General features: G+C 37.1%; 1 protein-coding gene across 1 annotated transcript; it reads left to right on the top strand.

The window, feature by feature from the left end:
• Positions 1-2,311: 2,311 nt before the first annotated feature.
• On the top strand, positions 2,312-19,098 carry LOC149172969 (mRNA export factor GLE1-like). Its single transcript, XM_089427852.1, has 4 exons — positions 2,312-2,391; positions 15,699-15,830; positions 18,369-18,491; positions 18,580-19,098. The coding sequence occupies exons 1-4, from the start codon at positions 2,320-2,322 to the stop codon at positions 18,799-18,801; spliced, it is 549 nt and encodes a 182-aa protein (XP_089283978.1). The 5' UTR covers positions 2,312-2,319; the 3' UTR covers positions 18,802-19,098.
• Positions 19,099-24,265: the final 5,167 nt, after the last annotated feature.

The raw sequence follows: 24,265 nt of genomic DNA, 5'->3' as shown, positions 1-24,265 counted from the left end.
GGCAGTAGTAAAGCACATTCTCAGGTATGTGCGAGGAATAGTCAATTTTGGATTAAGATACACCAAGGTTGATGATATCAAATTGAGTGGATTCACTGATGAAGATTGGGTAGGAAGTTCAATAGATAGGAAAGGTACCATTGGGTATTTTCTTTAGTATTGGATCTTGGATAACCTCATGGTGTAGTAAGAAGCAAAAACCTGTAGCACTGAGCTCGGCTGAAGCTGAGAATAGGCCAACTAGCAAAGCAACATGTGAAGCTATATGGCTCAGGAAACTGCTTGTAAATCTATTCAGGAAAAGGATGGAAGAAACAATTTTTTTTTTTGTGATAATTAGAGTTGTATCAAGCTCTTTGAAAATCCAGTGTTTCATGATCGCTCCAAACACATTGATATTCGGTGTCATTTTATCAGGGACGGTGTTCAGCGGGGGGCGGTACAGTTGGAGTATACTCCCATAGGAAATTAGGTAGCAGATGTACTCACCAAGGCTCTAGGAAGAACAAAGTTTGTTCAATTTTGGGAGCAAATGGGTATGATGGAAGATCCCTTTCAATAGCGTGATGCAGCATTTTAGAGGGAGTTGTAGTACAGATGCAGCAGTGGCAGTGGCAGTGTCATGGGTAGCAGAAGCAACAACACAATGTTGGTGGCAGCAATAGTGTGGAAAAGGAGATGCTTCAGAAACAAAACAACATGCAGTTGGACATTGTTGCTAGAGCACTTTCCTCACTAAGAGGGAGCATTAGTTTTTGGTAGCATCGGATGTGCTCTAGCCATGAAAATTGGTAGAGAGGCTAAGGCACATGACTTCTAAAGAACCCAAAAACTGTTTGGTGAAATTCCACTCGGATTGTATTTTATTAAAATAATTAATATTTTTAATGAGGTTCCTAAGTCTAAACTTAGGAAAATTAAAGTATTAATGGGTATTAATCAAAATATGGGTGAGAGTGATCTAGAAGGCGGATCAAGTCAAGATTTAATCTTAGTCATTTATTAGAGACTTCATCTCGGCCGTTGAAGTCTCTACGAGAAAAGTATAAGAAGGAGGCTTGGGGTTCATTTGTAGACGCACGGAGGGTAATTTTCTTAGGGCAAGGTTTGCTAAGAAATTCGAACAAGTGATCAAGTAGTGAGGATCAAAGGAAGAACTGGAAGGAAGTGATTTCTAGTTCCAGTGAATATACTTTAGAGATGACAGTGAAGGATCAAAGAGCCAGCGCAGTGCCAAGGAAGGACACCGCAATAATTGGAGAAAGTTGACGCCGAATTGTTGGGGGATAGCAGGGATCAGTACTAGGAATCACTATGGGTGATTGGCAAGAGGAATCTCGATTTCTCAGCAGCAGCTAGGGTGACGCAGTAAGAGGGAGTCTCCATGCAGAAGCCACACAGTGACTGCGTAGGCTCATGCAGAGACTGTGCAGTGGATCATCCAGGAGCTGGGGCCAGTGTAGAATCTCTAGATTCAGTGTGAGAAAATTCTCACTATGTATCTATTAGTTATCTTATCTGAGTGGATTGCCATTTTTTCTCTGGGGCATCGAGATTGTATTTAAAACTTCACTCTCAAATCTGTTGCACCAATTTTCTACATTGGGTTTTTCCAGGGATGATTGTCCAAAAACAAGTGTGTCAATGTGATTGTTTATATGCTAGTGTTTCCCTTGCCTGTTTAATTTTAATTTCTTAATTTGTGAAGTCTACAACTGAATTTATTTAGATATTTACTGAAGCATTGGTGAATAACTTATTATTGTAAATATGTAGGAGAAATAAATCAATCACTACAACGAAATTCTCACACTGTGCCCTCCCTATCACCCCATCTTGGGCTTTTAATGTTTTATCTAATTATCTCATTAATTCCATCTTATCTCATAATTTATATAATGTTTGTTCCTTATCACAAGGGGCCAAATATGTCCCTTGGAATTGAACTCGGGTGAGGGGAGAACAAAATGTGCTCCCAACCACCTAAGCTAATTTATATAATTAATAAACAGATTTATTAAAATGCCATGAAAAAGTTCATTTCCTAAAAGTATGCTATATTTCATGTTTCTTTTACAATTGTTTAGAACAATGTAAAGCTTTATGGTTATGGGAGTTGCCATAGGTTAAAGTTATGATTCATGGACACTATTGTTTTGCGGTTTACTTTTACACCACTGTAATTCATCACATATAATAAGGGTGTACATAGAATGAAATAGTGTTCTCTAGAAAGAATTTTTCTTTTAGATTTTATGATAATGATAAGTTTATCATGATGATCTTATGGTGCTTTGTTTCTTATAGGTTCCAATTGCAATGGATCTTGTGCTTGCTGAGTTGCATAAGTCTTGCATCTTTACTGTTCCAAAATATATTCCATATTCAAAGGTATGGCAAACCTGACATAATTCTTATCTTAGTGATTAGACCCAATCTAGCTTTCAATGCTGCTTTACATCAAACATATTTTATAGTACCATACTTTAGCTAATTACGTCGAGTCGTTACCCCTTATTTGGATTTAAAAATTCCATTAGCCGATTAACATGTTCCAGATTTTAGCTTTTTTGTTAGTATTTTTTATGGAAAGGTACTTACAATTGAATAATCATAGATTGGTTACAATTACATGCCTGCTATTGTCCTTTTTGTGGTGAGTTTCTATAATTGTCTATGTATATGGGAAGGAAGTGTGCATAATGACTGTGGAGTGTATGGAGCAAGGTGTGTGGAATGGTGAACTATGGAGTGGCTACTAGAGCAAGGTGCATGGAAGCTTGCTGCTACTGGCAACAAATTTGGCTACAGGTCAGCATGTCTCAAACTAGCTCTGATACCACCTGTAATGGACTTGACTATTGTTACAAGGAGCCATCAGGAATTATAAGAAAATGGACAAAACGTGTAGTCCATAAAGGATAAAAATATTATATAACTAGTATAGATCCATCTTAACCAAAGATCTATTAAGCACAATGAGGCATTAAAATGTGAAAATTCTATCACTGCAACCACTGATTTATTTTACCTACTTATTTTCCAATAAGTTATTTACGAAAACCCTTCAATAAACATTAAAATAAATTCTGCTGCAGATATCACACCATAATACAAAAACAAATACATGCACAAGAATTAGACACATCAACACAGATATTTTGGACAAATGTCCCCGGAAAAACCCAATGTGGGAAAACCGGTGCAGCAGAGGAGGCTTTTATTAATCAACTATTCTTTAGTACAACTGGGTGTGATTTGGGGTAGCATCGGATGTGCTCTAGCCACGAAAATTGGTGGAGAGGCTAAGGCACATGAGATCTCCAATACCCAAAAAGAGTTTGGGTAGATTCTAAACAGTTTGGGAGATATTAAAATAATTAATATTTTTAATGGAATCCCTAAGTCATACTTAGGGAAATTAAAATATTAATGTGAATTAATATAAAACTGTGTTAGAATGCTCCAAAAGTCATGGATCGAGCCAAATCTAATCTTAGCCGTTGATTAGGGACTTAATCTCGGCTGTTGAATTGTCAACGAGAAAAGCATAAGAGGAGGCTTGAGGGTCACTTGGAGAACACACCAAGAGATCAAGATTTTGACTTTTTGGGGCTGGGTTTGTTAAGAAAGTTGAGAGAGTGATCAGAATTGTAGTTGAGGGGTAGTGAATACTGAATACAGAAGCAAAGAGGCAGAGATAGCATTGGGAGAATCAGTACAGTAGTCGAGAGAGGGACGCAGAACCAGCGAGGGGTTCACATAGAGCCAGCCAGGGCTCATGCAGAGGTAGCCACCAGCTACGCACTGACGCAATGCCTCAGAGGGACATCATGGGTGACGTAGAGTTCCAAAGGGTTGATGCAATGCCTCCAAAGGCTAACGCAGGCCAATCTAGAGTGACGCTGGGCAAACATTGGGCCAGAGAGACACTGTCGCAGTCCCTAGAGGCTGACGTTGGGGTTTCGTGGGGCAGATTTGAGCTGTGGAGCTGTTAGAGTGTTTATCTCGGGTTTCAGCTAGAATATCTGCTTTCGAGTTGAGAGGTACTATTGCCGAGATTTTTCTCTATTGGGTGAGCTGGATTTGGCACCTAGATTGTATTCTGAAACTGGTTAATAAATCAAACCCTCAGATAGTTGCACCGGTTTTCCTGCATTGGGATTTTCCGGGGACATTAGTCCAAAAACAACGATGTCACTTGTGTGCTTGTTTCTGTTTCCTTCATTTGATGATCTGTAATGTGATGAGCATGTAACTCTATTTATTTTCATTATTTACATGGTAAATAACTTGTTAATTAATCAGAACAAGTAGGAAGGAGTAAATCAGAAAGTACATTAAATATTTCTAACTGCGAGACTTAGAAAATTCAACACTGGATGCCAAACTGGGTTACCCAATAGAGATAAATTCTTCAACACTTTTTTAAGACTCAGCATCAAGCTTGTTGGCCTCTGCGCAGCTCCCAGACCCTCTGCGTCAGCTTCTGCCTCTCTGCATCACCCACGCAGACCCTCCAATGACTGCGCAGTTCTACTGCCTCTATGTCTGCCTCTCTAACCTCTGTGCTAATCTTCTAGTGTTGTTCCTACCTCTCTGTTCCATACCCACTACCTCTTGTTGCAATCCAAACCTCCAGTTCGAATTTCTCAGCTAACCCCACTCAAGAAATCGAACTGACTGGCCTCCTTCAGTGTGTTCTCCAATTGACCCTCAAGCCTCTTCTTATACTTTTCCTGTTGGTCCTTCAACTACTGAGATTAAACCTCTAATCAACGACTAAGATTAGATTTGGCTTGATCCATGACTTTTGGAACCTTCTTACCCAGTTTTATATTAATACCCATTAATATTTTATTTTTCCTAAGTATAGACTTAGGAACTCCATTAAAAATATTAATTATTTTAATATCTCCCCAACTGGTTAGAATCTGCCCAAACCATTTCTGGGTCTTGGAGATCCCAAGTGATTTAGCCTCACCGCCAATTTTCATGGCTAGAGAACATCCTTTGCTACCCAAATCAACATAAAATGCCTCTGGAGAAATCTCTCAATGCTTACAAGATCCAGGGTTAAGATGGATTTATGTTTGTTAATTCATTTATTTATTTTTAAGTTGTCTTTCCTAATTTATTTCTTTAAGATGCGTTTATGCTTTGAGATTAGAGATTGGATGTCAAATGCTATTCCATTTTGACATTAGATGTCAGATGTCCAATTTTATTCCATTTAAACTAATGCATGTTGCACATGTGACACATCTCTTCCACCCAGATTGTACAGTGCATGTCACTTCTCTTAGTGCAACGATATGAAAGTGATGATTACAATTGACAATGGGATTCCTTTGTATAACATTGAATGGATGGATCAATAAACAATTGTGAGTTTCGGAAGAGTTGTCTACGTATTGATTCATATAAAATTAACTAAGGCTTTAATTATGTATTTGATTGTATATACTTGGGTATTTTACGAACTACCTTGAACCTGCAAGTGGTTAATTGAAGAGCAACTGCAAAAGTAATTTAATCAATTGATTGACAAGATGATGGTATGCTATCTTCATCAAATAGGGGCACTTGCTTTAACCTAGATCAAAAGTATTGTGGTACCCGTCAGTCACAGAAGTTACAGTTAAAAATGTTAATTTTCATTAAAATAGACCAATGTACGTTCAATGGGTGTTCTTCTTGTTCAGAATGGATACAGGCAGAAGTATATATGAACTTAAGAGAGCCATCAAGGTAATATTGAAATCAGAGTATTTAATACTTTTTGTATAAATTTGTTATGAATAAATATATAGGAAATAATGTAAATGATAATAGCCATATATAATTATTAGTTAATTAGTAATTAGGTTGAAGAGTCATGTCTAAATGAGACATGAATCTCCATGAAGAGACACCTGCTTGGTATATAAGCAAGCCTCTCACTCTCATTGTATAATGATTCTTATTCACATATTTAATATATAATATTTGTATCCTCATGGATATCTTTATATTCCAAGTCTTTTGGAGTAATTAATTTGTAGAAGGAACTTTGTTCGCTTCATTTGGTATCAAAGCCACGTTGGCTGATCACTAGGCCTTTGGCCATCAACCTCCCGACAACCTTGTTGTCGTCAATCAAGCATTCGATACAAGAAGGAGCTTCTCCATTCTACAATTGTAAAAAATAAAAAATAAAAAATTATTTAAAAAATGCTATATAAAAAAATACATATACATACATACAAGTAAAAAAAAGGAAAAAAAAAATCAAAATCAAAATCATAGGTACCAACAGCAGTGTAAGTCGCAGTATGTAGCATAACCTTGATTTTGTTTCCCCTTGGATGATTCCATCAACTCACAAACCGCCATTGTAGCCACTGCTACTGGTCGCCTATCCGCATTCTACCACGGGTCGTCGTGAGTCACTTCCCACCTCAGTGTAGTGCTACAAATAAGCCTTCACTTCAAAATTATTATTCGGTCGTTGTTGCAAACCTCACTTCCATCGTTTCATTTCCAGTCACCTTCTTCGTTGTGGTTGCTCTCATCCCAAATGCATCAACCGTTTCCCTTGCCGCTGCTCGACGCCACCATCCCGCTTGTTGACCTACGTCCCTACTGTGCTCCCTATCCATTTCGACAACTCCGTTGTCCGTTGTTTGAACTTTGTTGTCCGTCGTTTGAACCACCCACTACTGTCACAACAACGCAACACACCTCGTTGTTGTCTCTTGGCCCCTGACCTATAGCATCCACCCTACTCCACCACTTTTCGCCACTACCCCAGTTGCACTGTTGCAATAGAAGAAAATAAAATAAAAACAAAACCCACGACTGCCAACAGTGCTATTGACAACCGTCGTCACTGTCGAAAGACCTGAGTCATAGGTTTCGTCCATCGCTGGTCATCTGACGCCTTCCTCACAATCGTCCACCACTCCTCGCTGCCCCCGCCATCACTCTTCACTGACTAACCTCCCAACCACATCCACTCAGTCAACCTCATCTGTGTTCGGAAACCATCGCCACCGCCACCTTCTCATTGATTTTCTGCCTCCAACCGACACATTTTTTCCAGTCTGTCGTTCTTCCCCACTGTTCCCCTGTTGTCGATTCTTTTTCGACACACTCTGCCACCATATCTAATCGTGTGTTCTATCAGTTGCCTCTTCCACAAACCGTCACACCCGTACAACATTCATTCCACTGTTTTTTAGTTGACTCATGACTTGTTTTTTTTCATTTCTATATATAAGTTATATATTGTTCATTATATGATTAAAATTATTATATAGTTTTAACCATATAAGCTATATATTATAATTATATAGTTTTATAATCATATAATTAATTCAATTATATAATTAAATAAATAAATAAATAAGGTTATATAAAAAAATACATATACATACATACAAGTTAAAAAAAAAGGAAGAAGAAAAAAGAGTAATTTAAAAAAAAATCAAAATCAAAATCGTAGGTACCAACAGCAGTGGAAGTCATAGTATCTAGCGTAACCTTGATGTTGTTGCCGCTTGGACGATTCGATGAAACTGTAAACAACCATTGTAGCCACTGCTACTGGCCGCTTGTCCGCATTCTGCCACAGGTCATCGTGAGTCCCTTACCGCCTCAGTGTAGTGCTACAAATAAGCCTCCACTTCAAAATTATTATTCGATCGTTGTTGCAAACCTCACTTCCATCGTTTCATTCCCAATCACCTTCTTCATTGTGGCTGCTCTCGTCCCACATGCATCAAATGTTCCCTTGCTGCTGCTCGATGCCGGCATCCCGCTTGTTGACCTATGTCCCTACCGTGCTCCCTGTCCAGTTCGACAACTTCGTTTTCCATCGTTTGTACCACCGACCGCTGTCACAACAGTGCAACACACCTTGTTGTTGTCTCTTGGCCCCCGAACTATAGCATCCTTCCTATTCCACCGCTTGTCACCACTACCCCAATTGCATTGTTGCAACAAAATAAATAAAATAAAAACAAAACTCAAGGCCACCGACAATGCTGTTGAAAACCGCCATCACTATCAAAAGACCTAAGCCACAGGTTCCATCCATCACTGGTCATCTGTTTCCTTCCTCACAGTCATCCACCACTCCTCACTGCCCCCGCCATCGCTCTTCGTTGACTAACCTCCCAACCACATCCACTCGGTCAACTTCATCTGCATTCAAAAACCAGCGCCACCGCTACCTTCTCATTGATTTCCCACCTCCAACTGACACATTTTTTCCAATCCGTCGTTCTTCCTCACTGTTCCCTTGCTGTCAATTTTTTTTTTACACACTCTGCCACCATATCTAATCGCATGTTCTGTCGGTTTCCTCTTCCACAAACCGTCACGCCCGTCCAACATTCGTTCCACTGTTTTTTTGGTTGACTCACGACTTCATTTTTTTTCACTGCTATATATAAGTTATAGATAGTTCATTATATGATTAAAATTATTATATAGTTTTAACCATATAAGTTATATATTATAATTATATAGTTTTATAATCATATAATTAATTCAATTATATAATTAAATCATAAAAAAATAAAAATAAAAAGTTATATAAAAAAAAACATATACATACATACAAGTTAAAAAAAAAGGCAAAAAAAAAGAGTAATTTAAAAATAAAATCAAAATCGTAGGTACCAATAATAGTGGAAGTCGCACTAGGTAGCGTAACCTTGATGTTATTATCACTTGGATGATTCCATCAAACCACAAACCGCCATTGCAGACACCGCTATTGGTTGCATGTCCGCATTCTGCCACAAGTCGCTGTGAGTCCCTTCCCACCTCAATGTAGCGCTACAAATAAGCCTCCACTTCAAAATTATTATTTGGTCGTTATTGCAAACCTCACTTCCATCGTTTCATTCCTACTTGCCTTCTTTGTTGTGGCCTCTCTCGTCCCACATGCTTCAACTGTTTCCCTTGTCGTTGCTCAATGCCACCATCCCGCTTGTTGACCTACGTCCCTATTGTTCTCCCTATCCATTTTGACAACTCCGTTGTCTGTCGTTTATACCACTGACTGCTGTCACAACAATGCAACACACCTCGTTGTTGTCTCTTGGCCCCTGACCTATTACATCCGTCCTGCTCCACCACTTGTCGCCACTACCCCGGTTGCACTGCTACAATAAAAGAAAATAAAATAAAAACAAAACCCACAACTGCCGATAACGCTATTGACAACCGCCATCACTATCGAAATACCTGAGCCGCAGGTTTCGTCCATTACTGGTCATCTGTCGCCTTCCTCACAGTCATCTAGCACTCCTCGTTGCCCCGCTGACTAACCTCCCAACCAGATCCACTTGGTCAACCTCATCTACGTTTAGAAACCATCGCCACCGCCACCTTCTAATTGATTTCCCGCCTCCAACCGACACATTTTTTCCAGTTTGTCATTCTTCCCCACTGTTCCCCCACTGTCGATTTTTTTCGACACACACTACCACCATATCTAATTGCGTGTTCTGTTGTTTGTCTCTTCCATAAATCGTCATGCCTGTCCAACATTCATTCCACTGTTGTTTTAGTTGACCCCCGACTTCATTTTTTTTCACTGCTATATATAAGCTATATAGTTCATTATATGACTAAAATTATTATATATTTTTAAGTTTTTAACCATATAAGTTATATATTATAATTATATAGTTTTATAATCATATAACTAATTCAATTATATATATATATATATATATATATATATATATATATATATATATATATATATATATATATATATTCCATACAAAGTTAAAATAAGTGAAGAAAAAGAAAAAGAAAAAGAATATGAAATCTCTAGGTAATGAACAAAAACAATCATTCGCAAGCGATATAGAAAAATTAAATACAATACTTGAGCGACAACATGCTGATTTTAATGAGGAGAGAAAGAAAATGGAATCCCTATTCCAAGTTGAATGTCCATCATCACTCCCACAAAATGATGTAATCTAGTGTACCGAGAAAGTGCAACTAAAATATCAAGAGAATGACAGAATAGCCAAACTTCAGCAAAACAAGAAAGCATTAGAACATGAACATAAAAATCTTGTGGATATGCATTACAAAGAAATAATGGAAAAAGACGATTAAATTTCTCGTCTCAAGGACCACATCAAAAATCACTAACAGTGTGACACAAGCGAAGTAGACTAATGTCACAAAGAAAGAACTCAAGAAGCACTTATCAGAACAAGAAGAGGAAACCTTGTGTTTAAAGAACCTTAATAAAAATTTATTAGAACAAATCAAAGATCTAAAAGATGAAAAACTTAAAATTCAAAACACTGAAAATAAAGTTGATAAATCAGAAATCAAAGAACTTTTACGTCTGAGATACCATAATCAAAGTCTACTCACTCAAATTAAGAAACTTAAGGACGATAAGAAAACATTAAAAGACAAGTTAGAACAATTCACTCAAGAAGAAGTGTCGAAATCTCCAGTCGTAACAGTCTTGGTTGAAAATAAGGGAACGGATACCCAGTGAGTATGACAACTCAAGAAGACAAGTCAGTTGAAGAAACAACACACTTAGATGTTGGAGTTCAGATGATTAACATCCCAAGTGAAGGTTGTGTAACCAACTCAACAACATCGCCCTTGAAGTAAATAAAAAAATTTCCAAACTCTTAATAAGGGAATGTCAAACCAAAAAAGTTCCCTATCGACATCTGAATCATGAGAGTAGACAACTCAACCATGCTACGTATTAGGACCATTCAGACCAAAAACAACAAACTGATGTTCTAGAGAATAGTGACATAATCTCAATCCAGTCCTATGATGACAAGTAATTACAAAATTCCAGTGATCAGAATATTACATAGAAGATTAATCTAGGATGGTTTGATTCCTTCTCAGTGCGACAGTTTTTTTGTCACTTAGAAGATCATATCAACATGTATTGACAAAGATGACAGTTCCGAGACAGAAAGACATTCAAAGCCAAAAAAGAGATCAAGCTTTGAGGACAAATCTTTTCAAGGAGGAGGGCAATGTTATGAATAAATATATAGGAAATAATGTAAAATAATGTAAATGATAATAACCATATATAATTATTAGTTAATTAATAATTAGGTTGAAGAGTCATGTCTAAATGAGACATGACTCTACATGAAGAGACACCTTCTTGGTATATAAGCAAACCTCTCACTCTCATTGTATAATGATTCTTATTCACATATTTAATATATAATAAATGTATCCTCATGGATATATTTATATTCCAAGTCTTATGGACTAATTAATCTATAGAAGGAACTTTGTTCAGTTCAAAATATGATTTTTATTATTAGATGACTGTAGTTGAGGGAACTAAATCTCTATAACATCATAGAGTCCATATGAGTATGCATTTTTCCTTTGCTTTTATGCAAATCACTCTGTCACACTCTGTTGGTTGATATAAGTGGAGAATTTGTGCATGGACACATGCACGTACCCTAAACTAAGCATTGATTCATCTCAGTGAAGCACGACCCTTCAAGGCTCGCGGGTCTTGATGAATCATATGCCAAAGTGAGTCACTCTTATAGAACTTGCACATAAGACTCTTACCCGCACTGACTCGCACAAGACTCGCATTGACCCATTCAGGGTTGTGTGGGAGTGTTCCCCCCACCCCCCACCCCTGAAATCCACTCCTGAAGTGCACTCCTGCAAAAAAAATCGCTCCCTAGCATTTTCTCAAAAATTGTATCACAAAGATGTTCCAAACACAAAAAAAATTCAAAGAAACAAGAGGTTTTGAGTAGGGAAGCCTAATATTCAATCCTATGGTCCTAGTATTGATATACAATTCATGGTAATGTTCAATTCTTAAAGTAAAAGTGGCATTCTCCTTTATCTTTCATTTTTAGTAAAAGTAAAAGGATGAAAATAAAAGATAAAGGAGATTGTCACTTTCACTAAAAATGAAAGATAAAGGAGAATTTCACTTTTATTTAAATTTTAACATTACCATGAAATGACTCAAGACATTTGAGAATGGTTCCGACATCAATGGATTTCATATGGAGAAAGTAGAATTTTAAATCTCACTCAAAATCCAGAAGACTTATCAGTTTTTTAAGATTTCGAGATTGGGAGGATTGCAATGTTTCCATTGGATATTTTCATGTACTAGGGTATGGAACTTGTATTTAATCAAGAGCACCAAGCCCTCTATGTACCTTGATGTTAGTGACATTGGTTGTCGAACTCCTCTATCATGACCTTACTAAACTGTACCCATCACTCAAACAAAATCTTGTCTTGACATGTTACATTTTTTTTATCTTATGTTAATTGCTTAGAGGGTGATATTCATGAAAAATATCCCAAGATAGGCAATGGTTTTGATGATATGTAGGTATTTGTTGTAGCATGATTTTTTTGGATGCTAGAGACCATCTAGAGCCTATTTGTTGATGTATTTTCAGTTCAAAGATAGATTGCACTCGATACTTTTTGATTATGTGCACCCTTACATGGTATAGAAATGAGAACTTGTAAGTTGTGGACATGTGTTTGATGAAGATTATAACTTCTATATGATTGATGTTATATCCTTTAATCCATTTTTTATGCTTTTTGTATCTAATTTATATTTCTACATGCTTTTGTTGACATACATGCATCAAAATATATAAAAATATATATTATATAAAAATTCGCTCTCAATTTGCTCCCGATGCGGGAGCTTTTGAAAATGTTGCTCCTTGCTCTTGCGCCCAAGCAGCCTTGGACCCATTGACTCGCATACGACTCATATCAAACTCGTACGGCCCTATATACGACCCGTCCCTGGCAGCAAATTTCATTTTTCCTTATTAGACGAATGTAGTTGAGGGAACTAAATCTCTATAACATCATAGAGTCCATATGAGTATGCATTTTTCCTTTGCTTTTCTGCAAATCACTCTGTCACACTCTGCTGGTTGATATAAGTGGAGAATTTGTGAATGGACACATGCACGTACCCTAAACTAAGCATTGATTCATCTCAGTGAAGCACGACCCTTCAAGGCTCGTGGGTCTTGATGAATCATATGCCAAAGCGAGTCACTCTCATAGAACTTGCACATAAGACTCTTACCCACACTGACTCGCACAAGACTTGCATTGACCAATTCAGGGTTGTGTGGGAGTGTTCCCCCCCACCCCCTACCCCTAAAATCCACTCCTGAAGCGCACTCCTGCAAAAAAAATCACTCCCTAGCATTTTCTCAAAAATTGTATCACAAAGATGTTCCAAACGCAAAAAAATTCAAAGAAACAAGAGGTTTTGAGTAGGGAAGCCTAATATTCAATCCTATGGTCCTAGTATTTATATGCAATTCATGGTAATGTTCAATTCTTAATGTAAAAGTGGCATTCTTCTTTATCTTTCATTTTTAGTAAAAGTAAAAGGATGAAAATAAAAGATAAAGGAGATTGTCACTTTCACTGAAAATGAAAGATAAAGGAGAATTTCACTTTTATTTAAATTTTTAACATTACCATGAAATGACTCAGGACATTTGAGAATGGTTCCGACCTCAATGGATTTCATATGGAGAAAATAGAATTTTAAATCTCACTCAAAATCCAGCAGACATATCAGTTTTTTAAGATTTCAAGATTGGGAGGATTGCAATGTTTCCATTAGATTTTTTCGTGTACTAGGGTATGGAACTTGTATTTAATCAAGATCACCAAGCCCTCTATGTACCTTGATGTTAGTGACATTGGTTGTCGAACTCCTCTATCATGACCCTACTAAAATGTACCCATCACTCAAACAAAATCTTGTCTTGACATGTTACAATTTTTTTTATCTTATGTTAATTGCTTAGAGGGTGATATTAATGACAAATATCCCAAGATAGGCAATGGTTTTGATGATATGTAGGTATTTGTTGTAGCATGATTTTTTGGGATGCTAGAGACCATCTAGAGCCTATTTGTTGATGTATTTTCAGTTCAAAGATAGATTGCACTCGATACTTTTTGATTATGTGCACCCTTACATGCTATAGAAATGAGAACTTGTAAGTTGTGGACATGTGTTTGATGAAGATTATAACTTCTAGATGATTGATGTTATATCCTTTAATCCATTTTTTATGCTTTTTATATCTAATTTATCTTTCTACATGCTTTTGTTGACATACATGCATCAAAATATATAAAAATATATATTATATAAAAATTCGCTCTCAATTTGCTCCCGATGCGGGAGCTTTTGAAAATGTTGCTCCTTGCTCCTGTTCCCAAGCAGCCTTGGACCCATTGACTCGCATACGACTCATATCAAACTCATACGGCCCTGTATATGACCCGTCCTTGGCAGCAAATTTCATTTTTTTTTTTTTTTTTTTTGACACCAGGTGGAGGGAAAGGGAAAGGGAAAATGGAGGGATTCTGTATTTTGCTGAGCCTTATAAGGGTCATTCTCAACTCCTATACGATTCGTTAAGTCAATACCCAGACGAGTCATATGAGTACGAGTCATGCAACATTGATTCATATTTTGTTGGATGAATCACAACAGTTAGTTGGACTACATCAATTGAAGCAATTGCTATGGTGCGAGTCATAAGGTATTTAAAAAAATGAGCAAATGGAAGAGGGTAGATGGCCTAAGGTTGTCTTTAATGATAGATTGTGCAAGAGAAAAAAAACTTGGATGCAACAAAATATCAAATGGTTTAGTAAATAGGGTATTGGCTTGAACGCGTATCCCATAAACAACAAAGAGATAAAATCTTTTGTTATGGAAAAGTTCCACAAGCGTACTTGGGATAAGGAGCTAGGAAGAAAGAAAAATTACTATATTGAAGTGTTTAATCCCACTCAGTCATCAACCAAAAGCATACATAGAGGCCAATATCTCTTGGAGAGCCAAAATTCTTATTGCTCAATTAAGGACTAATTCTCATTGACTCCGTTGTGAAATAGGGCGCTAGAAAAGGCCAAAGGAAGTGTGGGAGGAAAGAGTATGCATTTTTTGTTCTTCTGGAAAAGTGAAAACAGAAAAACATTTCATTTTAGAATGTGAGACCTTCAAAGACAACAGGGAAAGTTATGCAGATATGTTGGCAGATAGCTCTTGGGATAATATATTTAGCGAGGGGTTTGTCGAGAAGCTCGGAGCATTAATTTTAAAGCTTCATAGAAAAATCGCTGAATACATCAAACAGATGAAAAAGCAATCTGTCCCATAGGTTATCTTTAGCCTCATGGACGTTAAAAATAATTTCTTTCTTTCTTTCAATATATACTGTCAAAACATAATGACAACATGCCAGATCTTCTTGCCAAATATAAATAACTACATAAAGGACAAGTAAATAGTCTTAACACATGAACCGTTGGTCTTGGAATGGACCTACTATAATGGCTTGGAATTAGCTCCTCAATAGTAGTCGCAGCACAACTTCTACATGCTGCTACATGAAGATAATTTATTTGCATCACATCTGTCTTATCATTTTCCTTTTAGATGAATTTTTTTAGCTTTTGAAAAGAAGCATTCTTTGGTCTTTTGTTAATAAATGGATTATTAGTTTTCAATTTTTAGAGATTGTTACATATTTTAATTTATCTAATTCTCACTAGAATTTTCACATGTCGCGGGAAAGATTCTTGAGAAATTTCTGGTGGAACGTAATTTTAACAAATTTGAAATATGTCAGATTTCTTTTGAGTCAGAAAATGCATACTACAAGACAGTTGGATACCGAGAAGATAATGGAAAGATCGAAAGTACATATAATTATCTAGCTCGCATGAAGGCGTATGTAACTCTATATGCAGCGATCATTCAGGTAGAACATTAACAATGAATCCAAATTTCCATTTGTCATTTCCTTTTATTATGTTACCAAGGCAGTTGAGTGTTATACTTTAAAGACGTATTTTTATGTGTGTTTATCTTATGTGCAACTGTGCATGTATATGGTTATGCTTATATATATCTTCCTGACTGCAACTGTCAGGAGACGGGTCAAATATAGGGATTTATTTGTCAATCGTGCAAAACACATTTTATTCTGAAGTATATGTTGGTGTATAAATGGATATGATAAATGGGCTATCTTACATGTTCCGAACTCTTCATATGCCATATTCACTGCAAGAAAACTCATCTTTCTATTAAAGAATCTTGAACAAGCCTCCTTATTACACCGAAGTGTTGAGTATCCACTACCTGTTAAAAGATGGGACATCGTTCTTATACTTATGACGTGTGTGGCCAACCGGCTCGACTTAAGGGCCATGGTGGCTCAACTGCTAATAAGCAGCCCCCTTGTGGGAGTGTGCAGGTTAGTTTTTGAGGAACTTAACTGTGGTGGGGGCTATAATATCACCCTGCTTTCACCAAACCGATTAACCTCTAGTGGCTATCTTTTTATCAAAGACAATGAGAAATTGATTTATAAATTATCATAGTGAAATGTTTTAGCTTTTAATGTAATTTACTTTGAATCACTATTGGATATTTTATATTGACCTATGCGGACAGTCATCATGATTTAACTGCGAGACAAGTTTAATTCAGCATTAAACTGTTGATCAGCTTCGAACTAGAAGAAAATTGTGTTATGTGGTTCAGGAACATGCCAGATATACTGCCATCCTTCCAAGCTTCTACATATTCATTGAAACAGAGCTGTCAGGCTTTTTGCCTTTCGTGGTTGTTCATTGTGTTCAGAGTTTCTTGGCTTGCATGAAGGATAATTTGGTTGAATTATCTGTTATCCTATTATCTGTTAAAGGCATAATTTCCTTAATGTATTTGCAGTGTTTTGCAAGGCTAAATTGCAAACTTGTTAGTGAGTAAGATAAATCATGTCTGTCTGTAATTAGTGCTTAATATTATCATTTGGTTGTAGCTATGTTATAATAAAGCATTGGCATTCAGATTTGCATGAAAAGTTCTTCGCATTGATGTCTTATTTATGCTATGAGGGCACAGAGCTAGAACTGCTTCTTAAGAAACATTTGTTTGTTAATGGTCGGAGCGTTCACCAAATTTCATTGAGAAGGGTCTGGAATTCGAAAAATATCATAAACTGGTGAATAAATTTGTTCCTGCTTGGCAAATAAATTTGATCAAACCAAATTAAATTTTGTTTAAATCCATTAAAAATAAAACAAAATGAAATAAAAAGTACTAGTTATAAACTTGCAAAACATAAAAAAAAAATGAATTCTAAGTGACTAAAAGTTAATCCTAGACAACTTATATTGTCCAAGTGTCATGTTGCCACCAATGACATTAAGCTGCTTCCCAAAAACTGCAGGTTGAAATCAACCATTTAAATCTATTGATCTGCTGCCCAAAATTGATTGACCTGCTACCCAGAACTTGATGCTAATAGATTTAAGTATAAGTTGGGGTTGCAGAGTCATTATATGAGTTACAAGGATGCTACAGTTATCTACAATATTTTATGAAGTTTGTCGAGATCTTTTTTTAATTATTAAAGCTGCTAGATGGGTTTGATCATAGGGAGTCCTTGTATGACATCAAGGAAAGTGTCACAAATGTCATTTGTTCTCAATTATTAGGAAATATAACACAAGTGTTAGGCCATACACTTTTACCTTGAGCAAACTAAGTTGACTAAAATAAATCGCCCTTCTCCTTGATGACTTAGGTCACTTTTACCTATTCAATTCTCATTTTCTGGCACAGTTCTACATAATCCATGATTGCATAACTGTTGTGAGTACCTTGCTTGTTTACTTAACCATGTTATGTTAAGGTGTTATGAACATAATTATATCAATGAATAATAATAACAATAAGAATAATTAACAATTATAATTTATAATTATGAAAGAATGTCTGTTAGTGGGGAAAATTCATGAAAGGGCGTCCCACCTGGGGCCCTCATTTGTAACCGAACCATATCATTCATTCATACGTTGTTCAATATTTTATATTCCATCCTCAAAGAATTACTTTAAAGGTTATATTCAAAGTTTTCTGGATTATTTAACTGTGAGCTAGATTTGGCTTTCATACATGGAAATTTTTTTCTAGTGGCAAGTTTCTTAACATTGTTTTTGCGCTGTTTTTCCTTCTGTGACTGTGACATATGTAAGATAGAAGGCAATCAATATAGTCGAGTGTAAGGCATGCTTTTCATTTGCTTTACCAAGCACTGCAAATAACCCAGCTATAACTGTTACAACATTATAGAGAATGCCACTGTTACAACATTATAGAGAATGCCAATCTTTTTTGTTGCCTATGGTCAAGCCTCTTTGCCTTGTTTACAAAAGTAACTGAATTACGCAATTAATATATTTTCACAGTAGCAAGATTGTCTTCACCTCCACTTTGCTGATTGCAGACAGACATACCAGGCGTTAAGAATCTTCATGGTGTGAAGGATGGATGGTCTTGGATGGCTCGATTTTTAAGTGCACTCCCTCCCAACAGGTTTACAGCAGCTGCTTTAGATATATTTTTGAAGGTAATATGCTAAAAAGCCAATATTTGGGTATCACATCATTTATGTTCTTATAACATACAATAAGTTCTGTCCCTGTTTGATTCTGCAGATAGCTGGTTTCCGTCTCTATCAAGCATATCCTAGACCTTTCACAAAACTTTTAAATGCTATATCAAGAGAGTTTATAGAGAGGCTGAAATCACAAAATGATCCAGACTCAAATCCAGTGATTTGCAGCTTGGAGACATACTTGACATCTCAGCAATTCAGAAAAGAGCCTGAAGGACGAGCCTTGGCTATCACAGATGAGTCAAAAAGCTTACGGGCTTGAGAAAGATGGTGCTTTTCATTTGATAAAAAAGCACTACTAGAATCTATGGCACTTTTACTTGTGGGACAGTTATTATTTTCCCAATCGAGTGTTGGATGAAGTTTTTCGGTATTTATAGTTTTCCATTGTATTCAAAATACTGGCAAGCTTCAGTTATTGAAATTGAAATTGAAGATTTCCTTGGGAGGAACATACATTTGAGTAGAGATATAACAAATATTACTTTATGGAGGACTGAGGAGAACCTCAGTATTTGGTGTCATTTTCATTGCTGCAACTGAACTGAAATTAGGCATGGGTTTTGTGACCTTTATTAGTCAATTGTCCTTATTTTTCATTGCTGCAACTGAACTGAAATTAGGCATGGGTTTTGTGACCTTTATTAGTCAATTGTCCTTATTTTGAGAATGAATTTGATATTGTTTTTTTTTTTTGGCAAAGACTAATTCTATTAACTGAAAATCAAATTAAAATTACAAGGGGTTGAGGCCTTGGGCATCATCGACCGAGAGCGATCAACGCAGCAAAACCATCCCTGGTAAATTTGATATTGTTAAAAATATCAATGGAAAACAAAAAAACTGTGACATGAATACAGTAAGTAATTTGCAATGTTAAGGTATACACTGAGGCTCATAATGTTACATTTGGATTCACAGTGTTTTTAAAACTGGCCTAGCTAATCGGTTACCGGTCTAACCGGCCGGTCAGTAGGGCCACCAGTTGGAACCGGCTGAAAAACCCGGTTAAGGAGGCAGTTTGGCGAGATTTTGGTCCTAACTGGCCGGTTTAGGACGGAACCAGCCAGTTTGTAGCAAACCGGCCGGTTCCATCCTAAACCGGCCGGTTACCTGCCATGCTCGCCGAGGACCCACAGAGTGGTTTTTCCAAGGTAGTTTAGGGGTTTTGGAGGGAAAGTAAGGGTCCTTTCCCTCCAAAAGCACCCTTTCCAAGCCTTTAAGAGGCCCTTCTCTCTCTTTTTTGTCTCACACATCTCATTTGGAGTGTTTATGAGTATTTGTGAGTTTGCTTGGGAGCTTGGAGGGTGTTGAGTTTTTGCTGGAGTAGTCGTCTTGGAGTTGGAGTTGGAGCTATTTTGGAGATAGTTTATAGCTGTCAGTGGAGTTGGCATTTTCAAGAGGAGACTAAGGAAGCTAGTTTGCATTTCCAGGTAAGGATTTTCACTTGAAAATTCCTCATTTGACCGCTGTCCATGAATTAATTTTTTTTGTGTTATAAAATTATAAACTTTTCACTTCTATCGTCTATGCTATCAAATCTCTAGTTCTATGCTGTCAAATTTTTTAGCCTACATGTGCATTTGTTTTCCTAAATTTAGCTTTGGTTTTCCATGTTGCTTAGCTGCAATTTTTTTTAAATGGAAGATTTCTTTGCAAATTGTAATTATTTCAAGCAAACATGTCTCCAAAAGGAAAGGAAAGTGCATGGGCTCATTGTGATATAATTGATGGAAAAATGATATGCAAATTATGCCATAAATCTATTGGAGGTGGGGGTATTCTTAGATTGAATCAACACTTGGTTGAGATAAGAGGCCAAGTAACGCCATGTGGTGCACCAAATGTAGTGTTAGGTCCTATTAGGGCAGAATACATTTCCAAGCTTGAAAAGTTTTATGAGGATAAGGCTAGGGAGAATGCCATCCAAGATGACATTGCAAGGAAGAGAGAATTATTAGAAGCCATGAAAGAGAGTGGGTATGATGATTATGAGTTTCAAGACTCAACTTCTATCCCTTCCACCAATGACCCCTTTCACTATGTTCATCCTTCTAATGGCACTAGCCAACCATCAAAAGGAACACAAAGAACAAAAATCCAAAGTTTTTTCTTATCTTCTGCCAACATTGCCTCTTCTAATCCCACTTCCTCCCAGCCAAGTCGTCAACCCACTTTGGATCAACATTGGAAAAAACAATGCAAAGAAACTTCTCATCAATACATTGCTAGATGGTGGTATGATTCAGATATCCCATTTAACTTCAAAGGCCCTAGTATGCATGACTTGAGGGGAGCTCTTTTATAAAAAGAGATATCTTCCATTGATGAGTATTTGGTTGAGTTTAAATATTCATGGCTCAAAACAGGGTGTTCCATCATGTCCGATGGATGGACCAATGGAAAGAACCGCACTATCTTGCCCTCAAGGAACCATGTTTTCGAGATCAGTTGATGCATCTAATAAGGTGAAGGATGCAGCCCTTCTATTTGAGCTTTTGGATGACATTGTTCAAGAAGTTAGGGAGCAGAATGTTGTGCAGGTCATCACCAATAATGCCTCAAAATATGTTCTTGTTGGAAAGATGCTTGAGTCCAAATATAGGACCATATTTTGGACTCCATGTGCTGCACATTGCATAGACCTCATGCTTGAGGACATAGGCAAAGTGGAGTGGGTAAAAAACACTGTAGCGCATGCCAAGTGCATTACAAAATACATTTACAACCACTCATGGGTATTGAACCTAATGAGGAAAAACATTCGGGAAAAGAGCTTGTTAGGCCTGCAATTACGAGATTTGCAACTCACTTTCTCACGTTGCAATGTCTCAATGGTCAACATAAAAACTTGCAGAAAATGTTTTCTTCTGAAGAATGGTCTAAACTCGACGGGCTCGTAGACAAGATGGAAAAGATGCCAAAAAGAAAGTGTTTGACAATTATTTTTGGAAGAGGTCTGTAGAGCTTTTGAAAATTACCGAGCCCCTTGTTAAGGTGCTAAGGATGGTGGATGTGGAAAAATTGGCCATGGGCTACATTTATGAGGCTATGGATCAGGTAAAGGAGTAAATACGGGCAACTTACAAGGATAGGTTAGCTAAATATGGCTGTATATGGGAGATCATTAATAACAGATGGAACAATCAACTCCATCATCCTATACATGCAACTAGGTATTTTTTGAACCCAAAGTATCATTATAAAGATCGGCTAGGAGATCTGCATGATGGGGAGGTCAGCGCTGGATTGATTGATTGCTTGGAGCGCATGGTCCCTACCCATGCAAACCCATTGGAAATACTTAGAAAACTTCATGTTTTCACTATGGCAGGTGGTACCTTTGGCAAAAACTTGGCAAATATGGCAAGGGATGTGGATCAACCAGGGAAGCAATTCCAATTACCAATTTGTTTTTCTTTTCAAGTTAAAATTGTTTACGTTCTTTACAATTCAAATTATAAACTAAGTTACTAAGTAATATATGTTTCTTTGTAGCACATTGGTGGGAGTCATTTGGTGGCCAGTGTCGTCAATTGCAAAGGTTTGCAATTAGAGTCCTCAACTAACTTGCAGTGCTTCAATTTGTGAGCACAATTGGTCTGTTTTTGAGTGCATACACATGAAGAAGAGAAACCGTTTGGAACAAAAACGATTAAATGATCTTGTTAATGTGCAATACAACTTTCGACTGAGGAGGAACCAAATGATGAACAAAACACCTGATCTAGATCCCATTGTGTTGGACGATATTGATCCAACATCAGAATGGGTGGAGGAGACTAAAGATTTTGTGTTTGACACTGATTTTGATATCGACATGGCTTTAGCAGGGGATGAAGCAGATTTTGTGGCGGCAACAGAACCAGGATCAGTAACGACATCAAGGGCAAAGAACCAATGGAAGGCACTAGTTGTGCAGGTCGATAAACTCGTGCTTCCATTAGGTCCACTTCTATTGTTATTGGTGCCATTGCCACTGAGGTTGCAGACCAAGCTGAGGCATCCTCAGACTCTGAACCAGATGATGTCTATGTAGCTCCTGATGATGATCCTGTGTCCAGTAGTGGTGATGAACTTGATGATTGATCATGTGTACACTGTAGACTTGTAGTAGGCCGATGGCCTCATAGCTTGCAACATTGTTTTTGGACTTTATAGGCCATTTAGAGCCTCATTGCTTATGTATTTTGCTATTTTGTCAATGATATGTATTACACTCTGGGCCATTTTGATATATTCACCTTTACATGGTATATAAATGAGCAAACTTTGCATATTTTGTCTCTATTGGCTTCGAATCATGGTTTTAAATCTTAAAAATAGTTTTGTTTCATTAAGAATTAATTATTTAATGTATTTTTCTAAAAACGGTTCATTTAGACCAAACCGGTTCTGGTTCGACCGGTTCTTGTCGGTAAATCGGTTCATTAGGTGGACCAGTCTGGTAACCGGTTCCGGTTTTAAAAACGTTGATTTGGAATTGGTAATGAGTGAAGTTTTGGTTGTTTCGGCTTCTAAGAAAAGTTGTTTGACCAGGGATCACTAAAATTTAGTATTTCAAGTGTATTTTTGTTGATCTAGATTGTCATTGATATCAATATGGAAACATTATGGGATATTAAATGATGATATGATGAGATAGGATTGAATACAGACATAATAGAAGCAGTGGACCCGAGGAGGAAAGATATCGGAAGCCATCGGAAGAGAAAGAGAAAGAGCAAAGAGGAACACATCAGTGGAGAAAGAGTTAAAGGGAAGAACAACAATATCAAAGGAGCTAAGAATCCAATTCGAGAAACAAACCGTGGAAACCTTTTAACAAAAGTCCACAACGCATCGGAGAAATTATATCTGCGGCTTTATTATGTGTCATGTTGAAATCCCCGATGCGATATGAGCATTACGGACCCGATAGGACTATCGATACATGTTTATTGTAATATCACATTCGTCGCGTCAGAATTTATGTGCCGCAAGTCTTGAAGGAATGTCACTCTAAAGCTGCGGTTGCAATATAAGGTGTGGACCCGATTGCTCCAATAAAGTACACCCTAATGTAATTTGCATCCACCTTAATATAACAATAATATCAAAGAAGTATTGTGGACCCGATGGTTCCATTACAATATGCCATAATACAACATCACATCTGCCATATCGCAAGTCTTGAAGGGATGTCACGATTAAAACTTTCGATTGTGATAATATTGTGGACCCGATGGATTCATTAAAAATAGTTTATTGAACATCGCATCCACTCCATCGGAAGACAGAGCATGTGCACACTTGTAAAACCTTTGATTTTCATGAAGTTGCGATTGCGGGATTAAAGGAATGACTCTTATTCTCATGAAGTTGTTATTGCGGGATTAAAGGAATGACTTCGATTCTCATGAAGTTACGATTGCAGGATTAAAGGTGATGACGTGGCATGTGGGACCTCCATGTGGGTATTGCCTCACCTATGTGGTTTCCGTGAATAAACAAGTCTATGATATAATTGGATGAAAGGACCTCCGATATATATTTTAATATACAAGTCGGCCTCCCTCTAATAAACATGTCTTTTGGGTATTGGTGAAACCTGTATAAATACAAGTCAAATGCTTCACCTCAAATAAGAATCTGGGGTATGAATTACAGAGAAGAAGGAACCATTCACAAGTTGTGAACTTGAAGACACCGAGGAAGCCAAAGGTCGAGCAATTTTGTTGATTGGG

Source organism: Pinus tabuliformis, chromosome 4_2 (assembly GCF_031772625.1).
Source record: "Pinus tabuliformis cultivar Carrire ecotype Pingquan chromosome 4_2, CPIR1, whole genome shotgun sequence".
NCBI classification, from domain to species: domain Eukaryota; kingdom Viridiplantae; phylum Streptophyta; class Pinopsida; order Pinales; family Pinaceae; genus Pinus; species Pinus tabuliformis.
Note: the sequence above shows the minus strand (reverse complement) of the source record. Positions and strands in the feature narration are given on the sequence as shown.